General features: G+C 39.1%; 1 protein-coding gene across 1 annotated transcript in view; it reads right to left on the bottom strand.

The window, feature by feature from the left end:
* The window catches only part of Neb (nebulin), a 202,939-nt gene that overhangs the window by 29,490 nt on the left and 158,412 nt on the right, over positions 1-15,037 (bottom strand). The window contains exons 127-140 of the mRNA XM_058573519.1: positions 14,846-14,950; positions 13,399-13,503; positions 12,938-13,045; positions 9,998-10,102; positions 9,450-9,554; positions 9,025-9,129; positions 8,290-8,394; positions 8,090-8,200; positions 7,340-7,450; positions 6,995-7,096; positions 6,783-6,887; positions 2,103-2,213; positions 1,063-1,167; positions 402-506 (exon numbers count right to left, since the gene is read on the bottom strand). Of these exons, the coding sequence (XP_058429502.1) occupies positions 402-506; positions 1,063-1,167; positions 2,103-2,213; positions 6,783-6,887; positions 6,995-7,096; positions 7,340-7,450; positions 8,090-8,200; positions 8,290-8,394; positions 9,025-9,129; positions 9,450-9,554; positions 9,998-10,102; positions 12,938-13,045; positions 13,399-13,503; positions 14,846-14,950 (1,488 nt within the window). The remainder of the gene's footprint in view (positions 1-401; positions 507-1,062; positions 1,168-2,102; positions 2,214-6,782; positions 6,888-6,994; positions 7,097-7,339; positions 7,451-8,089; positions 8,201-8,289; positions 8,395-9,024; positions 9,130-9,449; positions 9,555-9,997; positions 10,103-12,937; positions 13,046-13,398; positions 13,504-14,845; positions 14,951-15,037) is intronic.

The following is a 15,037-nucleotide window of genomic DNA, read 5'->3' as shown; positions in this document are numbered from 1 at the left end:
ATCCAGACATTCCTTCAAGGTAGAATGATCATGTCACTTCCCTGATTAAAATCCTCCCAAGACTCCCTACCATCCATTAATGTATCCTAACCTGGGAACAGACATACGGGTTGCTGTGAGGGGTTGTCACCCTTGCAACACAATCATTGTTCTCCCAGCTCTGAAAGTAGTCTGAATAACACATACCACGTACATATTTCTCTACTATATGCAATTGCTATTATAATTTTAACAAAAATGTATTTCAAACTATTATTAAATTCAAAGATTCTTTATCTTTGTACATTTATTTTCAAACAATGGCAATTAAAAGCATCACTCCCATCCTGAGGGGAATTCAGGAAGTTTTTGACATTGAGACAAAGGCCCAGCAGGTGAGAAGCCAGTCTTGATTGACTTACTATACTCTGTAACTCTGTGGCCTCCTTTAGGTGAAGCTGCTCCAGGTTATCAGGGATTGTGTGGTAGTGGCCTTTACTCTTCTCGTAGTTCTTCTTGTACTGGTACTGAGAGGGAGGGGACAAAAAGGCACCTCAGTGGAAAAGCTGCTTAGTTTCCTAATTTTCCTCTTTCGCTTAGACATTCGCACAACAGCATTGTCAAGACCAAGCTAAAATTTGCAGACATTAAATGGAGAAGAGGGGTAAAAAAATATTTTAAAAGATAGAAGACCCCAGTTTATTATTGTCATTTATTACCAGATGTAAACACTACTTCAGCTTCTTCAAAGTAGCTGTTATAAGTTCAAAGTTCAAAATGAAAGAACTATTTCATATGATAGTTCTATGTCCTTGGAAAGGAGAAAAGGGAATGGTTAATTGGGGAGAAAAGAAGATTGAAATATTCTAATAACAGAAGCACTTTTACATCCTGAGAGGTATTATAGTCAGTGGAGAATTGATAGGTTAATGCAATTTGGGAGAATACACTCAAATAGAAGATCAGCTTTGCAATAAATGCAATATATCAGTAGCAGAGATGGAGATACACGTGAGCTCAGAGAAGGACTGGAGTTGCAGATGGGTGAAATAAGTTATTTCTGGAACAAATGGTTGAACTTACAGAACTAGCAAGTTGACTTGTATTTAGAACATGATTCATTATCAGAGATTCCTTCATGTCAGTCACAGGTTTGTGAAGTTTCTTCAGGTCAGCCTTATACTTAACCTACATATTAAGGGAGAGAAAAAGGAAATTATAGAAAATGGAAAATGGCACTCATGGAAATCCCAGTAAAATATCCCATTATGAAACAAATGTTAGAGGTGTTATGAAAAACCATACCATGTTCACAGTAGTCAAAAGGTACAAACAACCCAAGTGATCAACAGATCAAGGGCAAAAAAAGTGATGTGTACACACAATGGAATATTATTCAGCCATAAAATGGGATGAAGTTCTGATACATGCTACAATATGGACGAACCTTGAAAATGTTATACTAAAATAGGCCAGACATAAAAAGACATATTATATGATTCCATTTATTTAAAAATTATAAATTAAGCAAATATGTAGAGGTAGAGAGTAGAGGTTTCCAAGAGCTAAGTAGAAGAGGGGTTGCTTAATAGAGACTTTTTGTTTGGAGTGATGAAAGGGTTTTGGAAGTAGTGGGTGGTAGTTGAACAACATTGTAAATGTAATTTATGCTCCTGAATTATATATTGAAATATAATTAAAAGGGCAAATATTATGTTACATATTTACCACAATTAATGCTAAGTGAAATAAGCCAATCCCCCCCAAACAAAGGCTGAATGTTCCCTCTGATATGTGGATGCTAACACACAATAAGAGGTGGGGGTGGGGGAATAGAAGTTCATTGGATTAAGCAAAGTGAAATGAAGAGGGGGGGATGGGAATAAGAAGGACAGTAGAATGAATTGGACATAACTTTCCTATGTTCACATATGAATACACAACCAGTGAAACTCTACATCATGTACAACCACAAGAATGGGGTGTTAATTAGAGTAAGTGATACTCCATGTATGTAAAATACATCAAAATACACTCTACTGTCATGTATATCTAAAAAGAACAAATTTTAAAAAGTAAACAAAAATTTTAAAAATCAAACAAACAAACAAAAAACCCCATACCTCACTTGCGAGATTACTGGCATCTTTCATGACTTTGTAGAGCTGGCTGTCTTTTGGATTATATTTTGGAGTCTTGCCCTTCTCTTTGTCGAAATTTTCTCGGTATTTAACCTAACGGCAAATGCAAACATCCAAATTATTCCTGAACATCAACAAATTTGGGAACTAAAGAATAGTGGAAACATAAATGCCAAAGAATATTCATATTATACATAAAGAGATCATATAACTTATCATCCAATTTGAGACCTTTTTAAGAGAAAAAGAAGGCACTGTTAATAATTATTACTCTTGTTGGGGCAACAATGAAGCAAGTACAAGATCCAGTGATTTAATATTGGCCTTGCTCATTTTTATATTATCTAGAGGTATGAAAAATATGAAAGGACTTCAGGCTAATTTCAGAGAAGCAATCTAATGTACTTATTTTGGAGTGGTGCGGCTCTCCTAACTAAGGCAAAACAAAAAAACTCTTTAGGCCTACTGTAAGGACTTGGAAGAGGGGTTGTAAATGAGCAGGAAGGTCGAGAAGTAAAAAAAAAAATCTATTAAGTTAAAGAACTTATTTTAAAATAGTACTTTGACTATATCATTTTAAATTTTTTAGACTCGGCCAAAGATGGCATAACTTCTGAGTAAAAAAAAAGAACAGATTCTGAGTGTTAATGGCTTCAATTATTATTTCAGGTTTGAAGTAAGGAAAAAGTAAGATACTTTAGCATAAGGAGAAAACATTAAATGTACTTTTAGGATACACAAAAGGATATGCAGAGGATTAAATATCCTCAATTTTAAAGATCAGTACAACGCCTACACTGATAGTTGCTCAACAAATATTTGCACAGAAGGAAGAGACAGTCATTATGCCTACATAAAATACATAAAGATGATTTACTTATCAGGAGAATTTAACTGAATAACTGACAGAAACTCTTCCTTATTGAAAAACAGTTGGGTACCTTAGTCCATAATATAGGAGGATTAAGTTCAGAAGTAGAATGCCATCAGTTACATACTCTAGGAAGATTCAAAATGAATTATTTCTAGATATGAGCCAACTGAAAGGGCAATATTTGACTCTTGGGAAACCTAGAGTTGCTGTTACTGGTGAGATGAATGTCTCATTCAATAGGAAGTCAGCATACCAGGATCCAGTCACCAGGATATTTCACTGTGGGCTTTTAAAACCAGTATCTTTCATGCTCCATCACTGTACTTCCATTCTCTACAACTTGATGTATCCAGCAAAACAGACACAAAGAGAAACCACTCAAATGCTAAAAACAGGGATAAAAAGCATCCACAGTGCTGAGACTCATTCACTTTGAACACATCCATAATAAGAATGCAGAGAAAAATCAAGCACACACAACAGTACAGGGGAAGGCAGGCACACTCAGAGGGGAAGCAGAAACCCCACATCACAGCAAAACAAAATGTGAAGAATACTACAGTGGTTCTTCTCTGAAAGAAATTCACTCTTAAAATGAAGAAATAGAATAATCTGTAAAGGAAAGCCAGAGGTGGGGAGCTGGTGTCTAGACCAAAAGACAACTTCTCCTCAGGGATACAGGAACCCAGAACATAAGAGATATTCCTCCAAAGCAGCAAAACACCAAAGAGAAAGTAAAACAGATGCAAAAGAGCTAGACTGAGGTGTAAGAGCAGCAGAGGACTGTCTGGGGGGAGAAGAAAAGCTGATGCTTCTAGAAATATGCTAAAAGTCCTCTTTCTTTTATGAAACAACTTGTTTTGAAGACATTTATTTTGAAGAGCAGCAGTTCTATTGGTTTTACTTTAGTTTATTTAATTAATTTCAACTTAATTTTCCAACTTTTTAATAAAAAAAAAAGTTGATGCCTCTCCTCTCCAACAAGAGAGCTGCAAGCAAATACAGCGTAGCATAACTGCTAACATGAATCTGCAGCACTTTGAACCTTCCGTTTTGACTGGGTCTTCTTAAGAATTACTACCTCTTGAAAGATTAGGACACACATCAGATTCAGGAGTTTAGTAATTTGTAGAATGGGGTTGGACTAGATGATAAGCATGGTAATACTGCATACGTGTGGCATTATGGAACAGTAAAGCCTTCTAGAACGTTAACCATGGAAGCCTGGGAGGTAACTACACCATGCCACAGACCAACAAGTAGCACCACCAGTGTTCTGTCATCCCTCAGGCTCAGATACTGGGCCTATTATGGATGTGGTACAGGAAGGTGATTATGAATTAATTTCCTTTCCAAAGCTTAATTGTATTTAATAGTCTAACATCTAATTATTCAGCTCTTTTTCAGGGAATTATGTATTAGTATTTGTAAAGATGGAAGAACAGGCCTAAATTATTAAATTGCTTACTGTGAAGACTGTAAAGCACGAAGAAGCTGTGAATGAAAACATTTTAAGTAGTTCATTCTGTTGATTCATAGTATATCTAAACTGAGAGTCTCTACTGAGTACCAGCCTTAAATACCTGAAATATTAGCAAGGGTAATTAACTTCAGAAGAAGAGGAAGTTTTCTGTTTGTTTTAATTTTTGTGGTGCTGGGGATCAAACCCAGGCCATCACGCATGCTAGGCCAGTGCTCAGTGACTGAGCTAATTTCCATTCCTTGAGGTTTCCTTTGTGTGGTTGGAGATGAGATCCTCAATTTGTTTTTATTTCATCTTTTAATTTGATAAAGGACAAGCAACCTAAAGTTGCTGAGAGGAGACCATTTCCACATCTGCTCTTTCTGTTCCAGGGGATAAGTTTCATGCAGGAAAAGAGGGGTGTGTGCAAAAGTATATCCTTCAACAAATTTCCACAGCATTCTACACGTTCCAACATGAAATCAACAGAGAAAAGTAGAACTTGGTCAGTCCTCTGACAGAGACCAAGAAAAGAAGACAAGAAAAAGAGAAAGACAGAGATATTGGCTTGCTGATGTCAATCTTACATCACTGATGAGTACATTAATTTTCTTAAGATGCCTCATCATAGGGGTGTCAAAAGATGCAGCGCCGTGCCCGGGCCCTCTCTTTTGGTCTTTGAGGTATTCCGCCTAGAGTATGTAGTGAGATAGTAAAGTCAGAATGGGGAGGTCCCTTTGGGTCAGGGGCCACACCATGAAGCTGTCAAACCAGATGCAAACCTTTTTCATAGGAAGTGAACACAGAAAGATGAGCTCATAAAAGGATCTGATTGTGTCCCCCCGCCGCCCCGCCACTTATTATTTTTTTGTACAGGGGATTGAACCCAGGGGCACTTAACCATTGAGCCATATCCTCAGCCATTTTTTCTTTTTCGAAACAAGGTCTCACTAAGTTGCTGAGACTGGCTTTGAACTTGAGATCCTCCTGCCTCAGCCTCCCAAGTTGCTGGGATTATAGTTGTATACCAGCTGGGTCCCATTCTTTTTAACATAGGATTCCCTTAGGATTAGAATATGAGCCTCTTAACCTTCAAAAACTGAAGTTTTCAAAATTTCAACATCAAAGTTGTTTTGAATTTGATAAGGGTATGACTGGAAATTTAAAAACATTTAAACATTTTTATATTGTTATTATATTTCATTAATCTTAACAATTCTGTTTTATTAGTAATTTTAAATTTTATCTCAGATACAATTCCATTAATTTGTAATAAAAATATTTCATAGGATTTTTAAGTATAGCTATAGAAAATCATATTTGCTTGTTATCAGTCATCTGAACATTTTATCTTTTCATAATTCCAACTTGTTTGTCACTTGCAGTAATACTTTATAGCTTTCTAGAGAGTCAGATCCCATGTTTGGTATTGCTGAAAGTCAGCACATACAACCACCAAATGTATCCCAAACCTATTTCTTCAATCAAATATTTGAAGAGAATGGACCATGAAAAAGAGGGAATTGGTATCTCCAAATTGGAGGGAAAATAAGATTGTTAAGCTCAAGTACTGTGACCAAAATTTCTTCTCTGCAAGGTCATGGGGTCTCTGAGCTTAAGTCCGAAAATCTGTAATAACTTGGGGGTGCTCTAGGTAATTGGTTTCACAAGGGAGATTAGGCAATGTGGCAATCAGCTTTGGGTGACACATTTCTGAGTCCCATCTTCTCAATAACATGAAATCTGCTAGAAAGCAGCATCTTCTTGAACACCCTATGCGTACATACCTTGATGAACACTCATCACACCAAATTGTAATTATTTATTCACTTACAAGTAGTCTGAGGACATTTGCTCATCCCTAGTTCTTAGTCCAGGCATTCAATGATTATATGGTGAAGGAAAGAAAAAAGTTTCCTTCATCTGGTTAGGTGTTAGAAGTTAGAATGTCACGGCTCTTGCACATTAACAAATATCTCCCAGGTGACTGAAGTATGAATCAGACCCTTAGAAAATAACTCTCACTGCCGGGGTGATGTGCCCTTTGTCACATGATGGTCATTAAGTACACAGACACCTACCTAGGTGTGCACATCCGTACATGGAGGAGTGGAGAGTGAGAAAGGCCTAAGCTGGTTAGAGGAAAATGAGATAAGGTCCTCAGCATTCTTGCCATGATGTGACTTTTCAAAGCTCTGCAGTGTGATTAAAGATCCAAAATCTATTTTGGTTGTTAATATTGCACTTTCATTCTGGAAATCACTTCGTTCTGCAAGATTTCTAAAATCTCTTCACACTAGAGTCGCCACTTCACCATCTACCTTACCTGGCTGCTCAGCTTGGCTGCCTTCTTAGCCATCTCAATGTCTGGGCGACCCAGCATGCTTAACCCATGGCTGCCTTCTTTGCGGTGCTTGGCTCTGTATTCCACCTGAATCGAAGAGAGCCAAAATAGGCAAAGCATTCTTGCTGATGAGTGCCTTTTACTACTTGTTGGCAGTAGCCACAGGACCAGGGACATTTTAACTACACCCTTACCTCACTGGCCTGTTTGGCTGCCTGCGTGGCCTTCTTGATGTCTGGCCTATCAGCCACTGTGGTATAATGCAGGTTCTCTTTGGCATCTTTTTTGTAAGCAACCTTTATTTAGGGAAGTAAATATTTACTCACTTGAGATACGTTGTCTTCCCAAAAGTCCCCATTAAGCATGAACAACCCTTTTATTTAAAACCAAACAAATTCCCATCACCTTATTTATTTATTTATTTATTTTGACTACTAGGTATGAAAGTTCTGGTGAGCACATGCTGGAACAAGAGCATGCACCAGTTTGGGGTCCACTGCCTCAAGTGGGCCCTGAGGATGTCAGGAGGGGAAACATACGTCACTCTGCTTCTTGGCCACTTCCATGGCATGTTTCACCTCGGGAGGTTCCTGCATGATGGAGTAATTGGATTTTCCCTTCTCCTTGACAAACTTCTTTTTGTAATTTGTCTAAACAGAGTGAGACATTACTCATGTTAGTGGAGGAAGCTGGGAGCAGAATTGTTTTATGTGAGGAACTCTCAAAACTCTCCAAGAAAATCCATGGCTCCCCATTTTGGCATTCTGGCCCATATTCTGGTTCTTCCCTGTCATTTCTGACCTGGAACCCAACAATGGAACCATCTAGCAATCTTTGGAGAACTGAATAAAGTAGATTAAACCCTTTTTCCCATTGTTTCTACCTTTTATAAATATAAAACGATACAAAGCTCATAATTCCATGATTATACATTATAAGGATACAGTGGCCAGAGATTTACCTCTTAAGAAATGTGTCAAGTTTAAAAATAGGAGAGGCCACTCTTAATTGACAATGTTTTATTCCACTATTAACATTAATATTAGTTACATCTTATATTCTAGATAATGTGGCAAAACCCACATCTGCCATAATTATCATAATTGGAAAACCAATAAATACTGGATCATTTTAAAACTAGAGTTGAGGATTCACACAGGTGTTGATGGTAAGAGTTAAGCTACATAAAGGAGAGCACTTGTATGCAAAAGGGTATCAGAAAGTCTTTCACCGGTTCCTCAGGTGAAGTGGCATTGCTGCTTCTAAGAGTCCTGTGGCTAGCCACTTACGTCACTGACATGCTTGGTCACTTTCTTGACATGAACTGTGTCCAGGGTCTCTGGCAGTGTAGTATATGAGCCCTGGGCCAAGTGCTTCTTGACATGGTCCTTGTACTTGTTCTGGGGGAATCCAGAAAGATGGTGTTAAGGTATCTGCCCGGGACCTTAGCCCATGATGGAAGCAGAGCATATTGCTGTTGGAGGATTACCTCGGACACCAGATGGCTGACAGTCTTTGCCAGAAGGATCTGAGGAGTGTCAGGCACAGCATGGCAGGTTCCTCTTTCCTTGACATGTTTCTCTTTGTATTTCAACTATGGGAGTGAAAAAATATTTTTCTTAAGCTTCTCTGAATAACTTGTATATTTTTATTAAACCCCCAAATCTTATAGCTGGGAGAATGGCATCAGTAACAAACTAGAAACACTAAACCCTAGTTTATAAAAGATTTGACACTTGGAAATCCTGAGAAATATTCAAAAGGGTGTTTTCCTTATTGCTTGCAAGTTGAGGGTCTCAGGATGGATCTTCAACCGACAAACATTAGTTGAGAGCATTCTCTTCTCAAATACATCTCTCCGCCCTTCCATCAGCCCAGGGAGGCATTGTTATTCCCCCCTTACCAATGAGGATCCTATAGAAAAGAAATGACTGTTTCTACATAGAATCAAGCCAGGTCTTCAGATTCCTAATTTGTGTAGTGTGAACTGCCTCATGGTACAGTATAAACCAAAACTGTCACCTGGGTTTAATAGTCTTGTCATGGCTGCACCTGACCCAATCACATCACTGGTGTCCACTGAGTGCATGGCTATGTTTTAGGACCACACCTGAATTCCTACAGAACAGATCTCCTCTGCCTCTTCCTGGGTGTCCCTGGAGACGGTGCCACAGAAGATGATCCAGGGTGAGGTTAGGCATCATGGAAGGGACTGAATACTTACATCACTTTCTATTATAGAATTCCTGAGGGCCAGCACCATGTCTTTGTCATCAGTGACAGAAAGCTTGCAGCCCTTGAGGAACTCTCGGTCCAGCTTATATTCAAACTGTGACAGAAGAAAGGAAGACGAAGTGGGTCACAGGCACAGATGGAAGCTGAGCATCTGATGAAACCTATGGGGAGCCTTTTTTAGGAGACGATGTGGATGTGTTCACAGAGTGAGGGGAGGGCTGCCTGGCCCCCTTCTGCATGCTGGATTCCTTCCCAATCCAGCAGCCAGGGCCAGGACCAGGACTGTGCTCTCCCATCCCACCTTCCCCCAGACCCTCCCCAGCCTCAGTCAGGAGTCTGTGTCCTTGGTGTCTGGGCCCAGAAGAGCTAGCTCAAAGGCCAGGTGGCTCCTTGAGGCTGCCATTCCCTCCTTACATCACTTTGTTGCAGGGATGACTTGGCGGCCTGAATGAAGTCTGGTCGGTCAGGGGTCCACTTCCAGTAGGCTTTGTTGGCTTCATATTGCTTCTTGTAGTCCAGCTGTTTTTAATACCACAGAAAGAAATCACTCAGTAAGCTGAACTCATAAACATCCAAAGCTCATGTTGACATTGACCTGCCATCGTGATAATATTACCATGTGGGATTTTTTTTTTTCTGGTACCGGGGATTGAACTCAGGGGCACTCCACCATGGAGCCACATCCCCAGCCCTATTTTGTATTATATTTAGAGACAGGGTCTCACTGATTGCTTAGCCCCTATCTTTTGCTGAGGCTGGCTTTGAACTTGCAACCCTGCTGTCTCAGGCATGAGCCATTCTGCTAGGCACAATGTGGGATTTTAAGCGTTGATTAGGTCATGAGGGTTCAGCCCTCCTGAATGCTGTTATTATTGGAGTGGGGGTAATTACCCAGTCTCAGTTTCTGTCATCATAGCAGCAGAAAACAGACTAAGACAGGCCTGGAAGTTCCTGGAACTTACGTTGGTGTTGACTTTATAGGCATCTTTGGCTGCTTTGATATGAACCGCATCTGGTTTAATGGTGCAGTTAGATTTATTTCTTTGGTAAACTTCTTTATACTTTAGCTGTGGGAAAAAATGGAGTGACAAGGTTAATTTTTTATGGCATCTTACCAAGCATTTTAAAAACTAAGAAATTCGAACTGTGATTATAGTACACAAAACTTTCTAAGATAGAATATTTTAAAAAGAATATTCTGTGAAGAAAGGATTCAACTATGCAGAGGCACAGCTTTCTATCTGAAATCTTAACACCAACACCAGTGCACATTGAAAGTGGTCATCAATGTTACCCCAGGATTTACTTCCATGAGCTTGTGCTGAGAGGGCCGATGGACAGCTCTCCATGCATGTTTTCCCTTCCCCAACTCAGAAAATCCTGAGTTTAGAACATCTTGAGAATAGCTATTAGAGAAGATTTCCCCACATCAGCCCACCTTGTTAGAATTTTAGTCTTGCTCCCACAATTCTTGCTGTTGTTGAGTCACGTTGTAATTATTTATCTGTCTACTCTACTAGCTGGACCATCTAAGGGTAAAGGTTTGGGGTCATTCATTATGTCATTCCTAGTGTACAGCACAAACAAACTCAGTAAACATTTGAAGAATGAATGAACTGATGGATGCAGTCATCACCATTGTCATTGCTAGAGTGTGTCTACCAAGTTTGGGTACCTGGAGGTTGGGGAGAATGGGTGGGGCGCAGGGAAGGCTTGGAGTGTCTGCAGGCCCAATACACAGCTTCTAGCTTCATCCATATTTCATGGCCTCCTAACTTTCATGGTCCTGGGGCCCAATCTAGGCTTTCTCATTAAATTATTGGGGAAGGATCCCAGGTTTTAATGTGATTAAAGCCAAAATAAACTGATCTAAAGGAGCCATTATAGGATTTACTAAATGAATCATAAGAATTACAATTTGGGGGGGGGGGCTTTACCACAGACCTAATTTGCTAATCAATATTTTTGAGGAAAAGGCCTATAAATTAATAGTTTAGATCAGGACCCCAAGATCTTATAATCATGAAGTTTGAGGAAATTAATATAGAAATCTTCATTTTTCTTCAGTGTTAGGGAATGGGCTGTCCCACATTAAGGGATCTACTTGATAGATGTTTATGAATACCTAATGTTCATGTTTATAGTACCAAAACCTATGTTTTCATATATCTCAGATGCTTCATATATCTCAGCTTTCTTAACCAGTGCACTGAATGCATTTGTTGTTTTGCATGGTGACTCAGGGTCATATTTATTCATCTATTGAATAGATGAGTCTCTGGCTATAGTTAAGACTTTGGGATAGGGATGAGCAATTCCACAACTGCCTTGACTCTTCTTCCTAGTGCCCAGGCACTTATGTAACCATGGAATTCTTTAAAATGTTGAAATTTTTTTTCAACCAAAATGACGGTTTTCAACCACAGAATCAAGCCAAATATCTGAAACTCAGGAATTCAACTTCTCTTCCAATTCAGAATATTAGGATAACAACAACTAGTTTGTTCCTCTTAGTCAAGATGAAGCTTAGAGTACTAACAGCATTTATGGCACATTGCATATTTTAGAATGGCTTCAACAATATCTCCTGTTCCACATGCTTTTCTGCAATGTGGCTCTGCCAGTTGTTCAGAGATGGCATGTTTCGCTGTACCTCTTGCTATAGTTTGGATCTGGAATGTCCCCGAAAGGCCCATGTGTTACAGTCCTGTCCTCAGTCCATGGTGTTACAGGGAAGTAGTGAAATCTTTAAGAAGGGAGGCCTGGCCGTGGGGGGTGGTCTTCTGCATTGAGGGCATGTCCTTGAAAAGGACAGTTAAAACCCCAGCCCCTTCCTCTTTCTCTCTTTTGTGTCCTGGCCATGAGGTTAGCAGTGTGCTGCCTTGCAACAGGACCAATCAATCAGGGATTGAAACCTCCATAACTGAGGGCCAAAAATCAACCTTTTTTTTCTTCATAAGTTAACATATCTCAGACATTTTTTATGGGAGAGAAAGCTAACTAATGTACTTCTTGATTCTGAGAGTATAAAAGATGGAAAAAAAAATGATGCAGTGTCAGTTCTAGGAGTAGCCCTAACTGACCCGGAAGCTTTTACTTCCTGCCTCTTGGTCCCGACCACTATACTGTGTATGAGATGTGCAGGCACATGGAGAGGCCATATGCATAGGTCCTCACTTATTCAAGAGCCAAGCTCCCAGCCCATAGCAGTCATCAATTGTCAGCTGTGTGAGCGAGTTACTGTATGGATTCAGTTGACTGCCACCATCTTGAGTTGAACTTCCATGACTGTCCCAGAGTAACCTTAGTCAGTTTTCTCTGCATGGTTTCCCAGTATGTAAATAGACAAAACCATGGTATATCTATTTCTTCAATCGGACTCTAACACCAGGAATGTTCCTGACTCTTTGACATTATCTTAGGATAAACCAGGGACATTCAAATTGAATAAAGTCTCTTTATCCTGACTAATATATATATATATATACCCTTCCTCCTGACCCAAATCACAGGGATCTACTTGGTCTTGCTGCTACCCAGGCCCAGCTTCTGTCAATAAGTCCTAATAAACTACACTCTATGCAACCGTGGATCTGCTTGCCTTTTTTCTTTATTTTTACTGCAATTATATGCTGGGACTGGATTGTTCTGGAATATCTGCCTTGGATGTCCTGGATTAATTGAGCCTCAGAGTTCTGCCCACAATATGTAGAAAGAACTACTCAGCTATGCCCAGTCAACTCACAGAGTCATAAACAAAATAGAAGACTGCTATTTTTAAGCCACTAAGTTTTAAGGTGGTTGTTTCACAGAAACAACACAGGAAACTGAGTCAGGGTTTGTTATATCACATCAGGAGGAGGCCAAGATGAGAGGGACTGAGAGGCCACTGCAGTACTTACATCGCTGACTTCATCCTTGACCTTGCGGACATGCAGCAGCATGGGTGTGTCATGGATTGTGGTATAGCCCCGAGGCTTGGCCTTGTTGTATTCCAACTTATAAAGTATCTAAAAGAGTTTTAAAAGGAGATGGACACAATGTTATGATTCTTTTACAATGTACAAATATAAATGCAATTTTTTTTTTTTTAGTAAACACAGGAAAGAAAATTTAATAAATTCAATGGGTGGGTTAGTGCTCTCTGCTAAGGCCTCTGTGTTTCTCAACTGGTGAGTTGGTCAATTTGGTTAGAGCAATTCTTCACTGTGAAAGAAGAGTCCTATGCATAGCAGACACACAGCATCCCTGCCTTCCTCCCACCAAATAGCAGTAGCCTTTCAGACACATGACAATCCAAAATGGCCCTCCACATTTGTGAATGCCCGAGTTTGTGAATCTCTTCAGTGTTCCCTGTACTTACATCGCTGATTTGTTTGTTGACTTTTGTGGTACGCAGGTGTTCTGGAGTGTCCACGACCGAGGTGAATTTGTCCTTTGTCTTTTCATAATTTTTCCTGTACTTGATCTAAATTGTTGAAGAGAAGAATTAGTTCACTCTAAGAAGTAGAATAGAGAACTTTAAAAATATAATGAAACACCAGAGTGGGATATAGTGTCACACAACTTTCACTTTAAATCCTAATTAGAATTGTTGAAGATAAATTTGCACTTGATAGCAATTGTATAGTAGAGTGAACAGATAATAATCTATTTTCTACACATGGAGTCCCTGAGATGTTAGGACACTGAGTCAATGGAACCTGTAGAATGAATCTCAGAGCAACTTGTTCTTCAGACTCTGAAAAGTACCATTGCACTCACAATGTACTGTGTTAAGTGTTTACAGTCTCTTAAAGGATTTTTCCATATCAAAGATAAAATAGATATAAAATAGGAAATGAGTGTATACAGTTTGAAAAGTATTTATCATTTAAAAAATAATTTGTTTTTATAATTTTCAAATCACATGCACACAAGCTGTTTTAAGCAAGACAGATACAGACAGCTTAACAAAATCTCATGCACAACTATTTGATGATCATATATTAAGGCCAACGAGAAAGTTTAGGCAAACAGGATGTTTATGGAGAGAGTCTTCCTCCTCATTGTGTGTGTTGAGTTGATGGCAAATTAAAATGATAAAACATCTTGCTAATTCAAAAGATTAAAATTTGGGGATGGGGAGGATCTGAGAAAGTGGCATTTTATTAACATTATATCGTGTAGTTAAACATTACCACTCTTTATTGCTGCTCCATATTTACCTTTCAGCCTGTGATGGAAAGGTGGTCGCATGTGTTTCCACTGGCAATTTTAGAAAGGCAATTTTATCAGCAACACTGCTAACAAGTGTGTGAAAACAAAAATGCTGGCAATAATATAGCAATTCAGCATCACACTCAAAAGCCACCGTGAATATAAATAATATTCAAAGAGCTGCATGGAAATCCTCATCTCTCCCAAATGGGACAGTTGCAGTGATAATTGAACAATGGGAAAATTAGATGAAAACATTAAATATTCAGACCTTTAAATGCTGTTGACTAATTCTAAATCCACAGTCTCTAAGGAATCTATTTCTTTGAAGCAAATACTGAAAAAATATAAATTGATATTATACTAATTTGGAAATAGCATTTGAAGGAGGCTCAGATAATTTTTCTAGGACTTTCTAAAGCATCAGGTCCATATAGATGATGGCTCTTCCATCACTACCTTCAGCCACGTTGAGTTCATTTATAAGGAATGAATATTTATGCAGCTTTATCATGTGAAGGCAGCATGGGTAGGGAGCAGAGACCAAAGAAAGCATAAAAGGGAACGCACCTAAGAATCTAACCTCCTCCCTCACACCCTTCAGACATTACCTGGCTCCACATGTGTGAATTGTAGAGAGCAGTCAACATATCTGGACGCAGAATTTCATTACATCCTTGTTTCAGAAGCATCTTGGCACTAGATTTATATTTTCTCTGTCCATGCAAAGAGCAGTGAAGCACAAAAGAGACTTATGAAGACAGAAAAGGACACGGCTCTATATCCCAGTCACCTCTGAGTGA

This window comes from Marmota monax, unplaced genomic scaffold (genome assembly GCF_021218885.2).
Source record: "Marmota monax isolate L192 unplaced genomic scaffold, Marmota_monax_Labrador192_F-V1.1 WCK01_AAM20220418_F8-fsc00048, whole genome shotgun sequence".
Classification (NCBI taxonomy): Eukaryota; Metazoa; Chordata; class Mammalia; order Rodentia; family Sciuridae; genus Marmota; species Marmota monax.
Note: the sequence above shows the minus strand (reverse complement) of the source record. Positions and strands in the feature narration are given on the sequence as shown.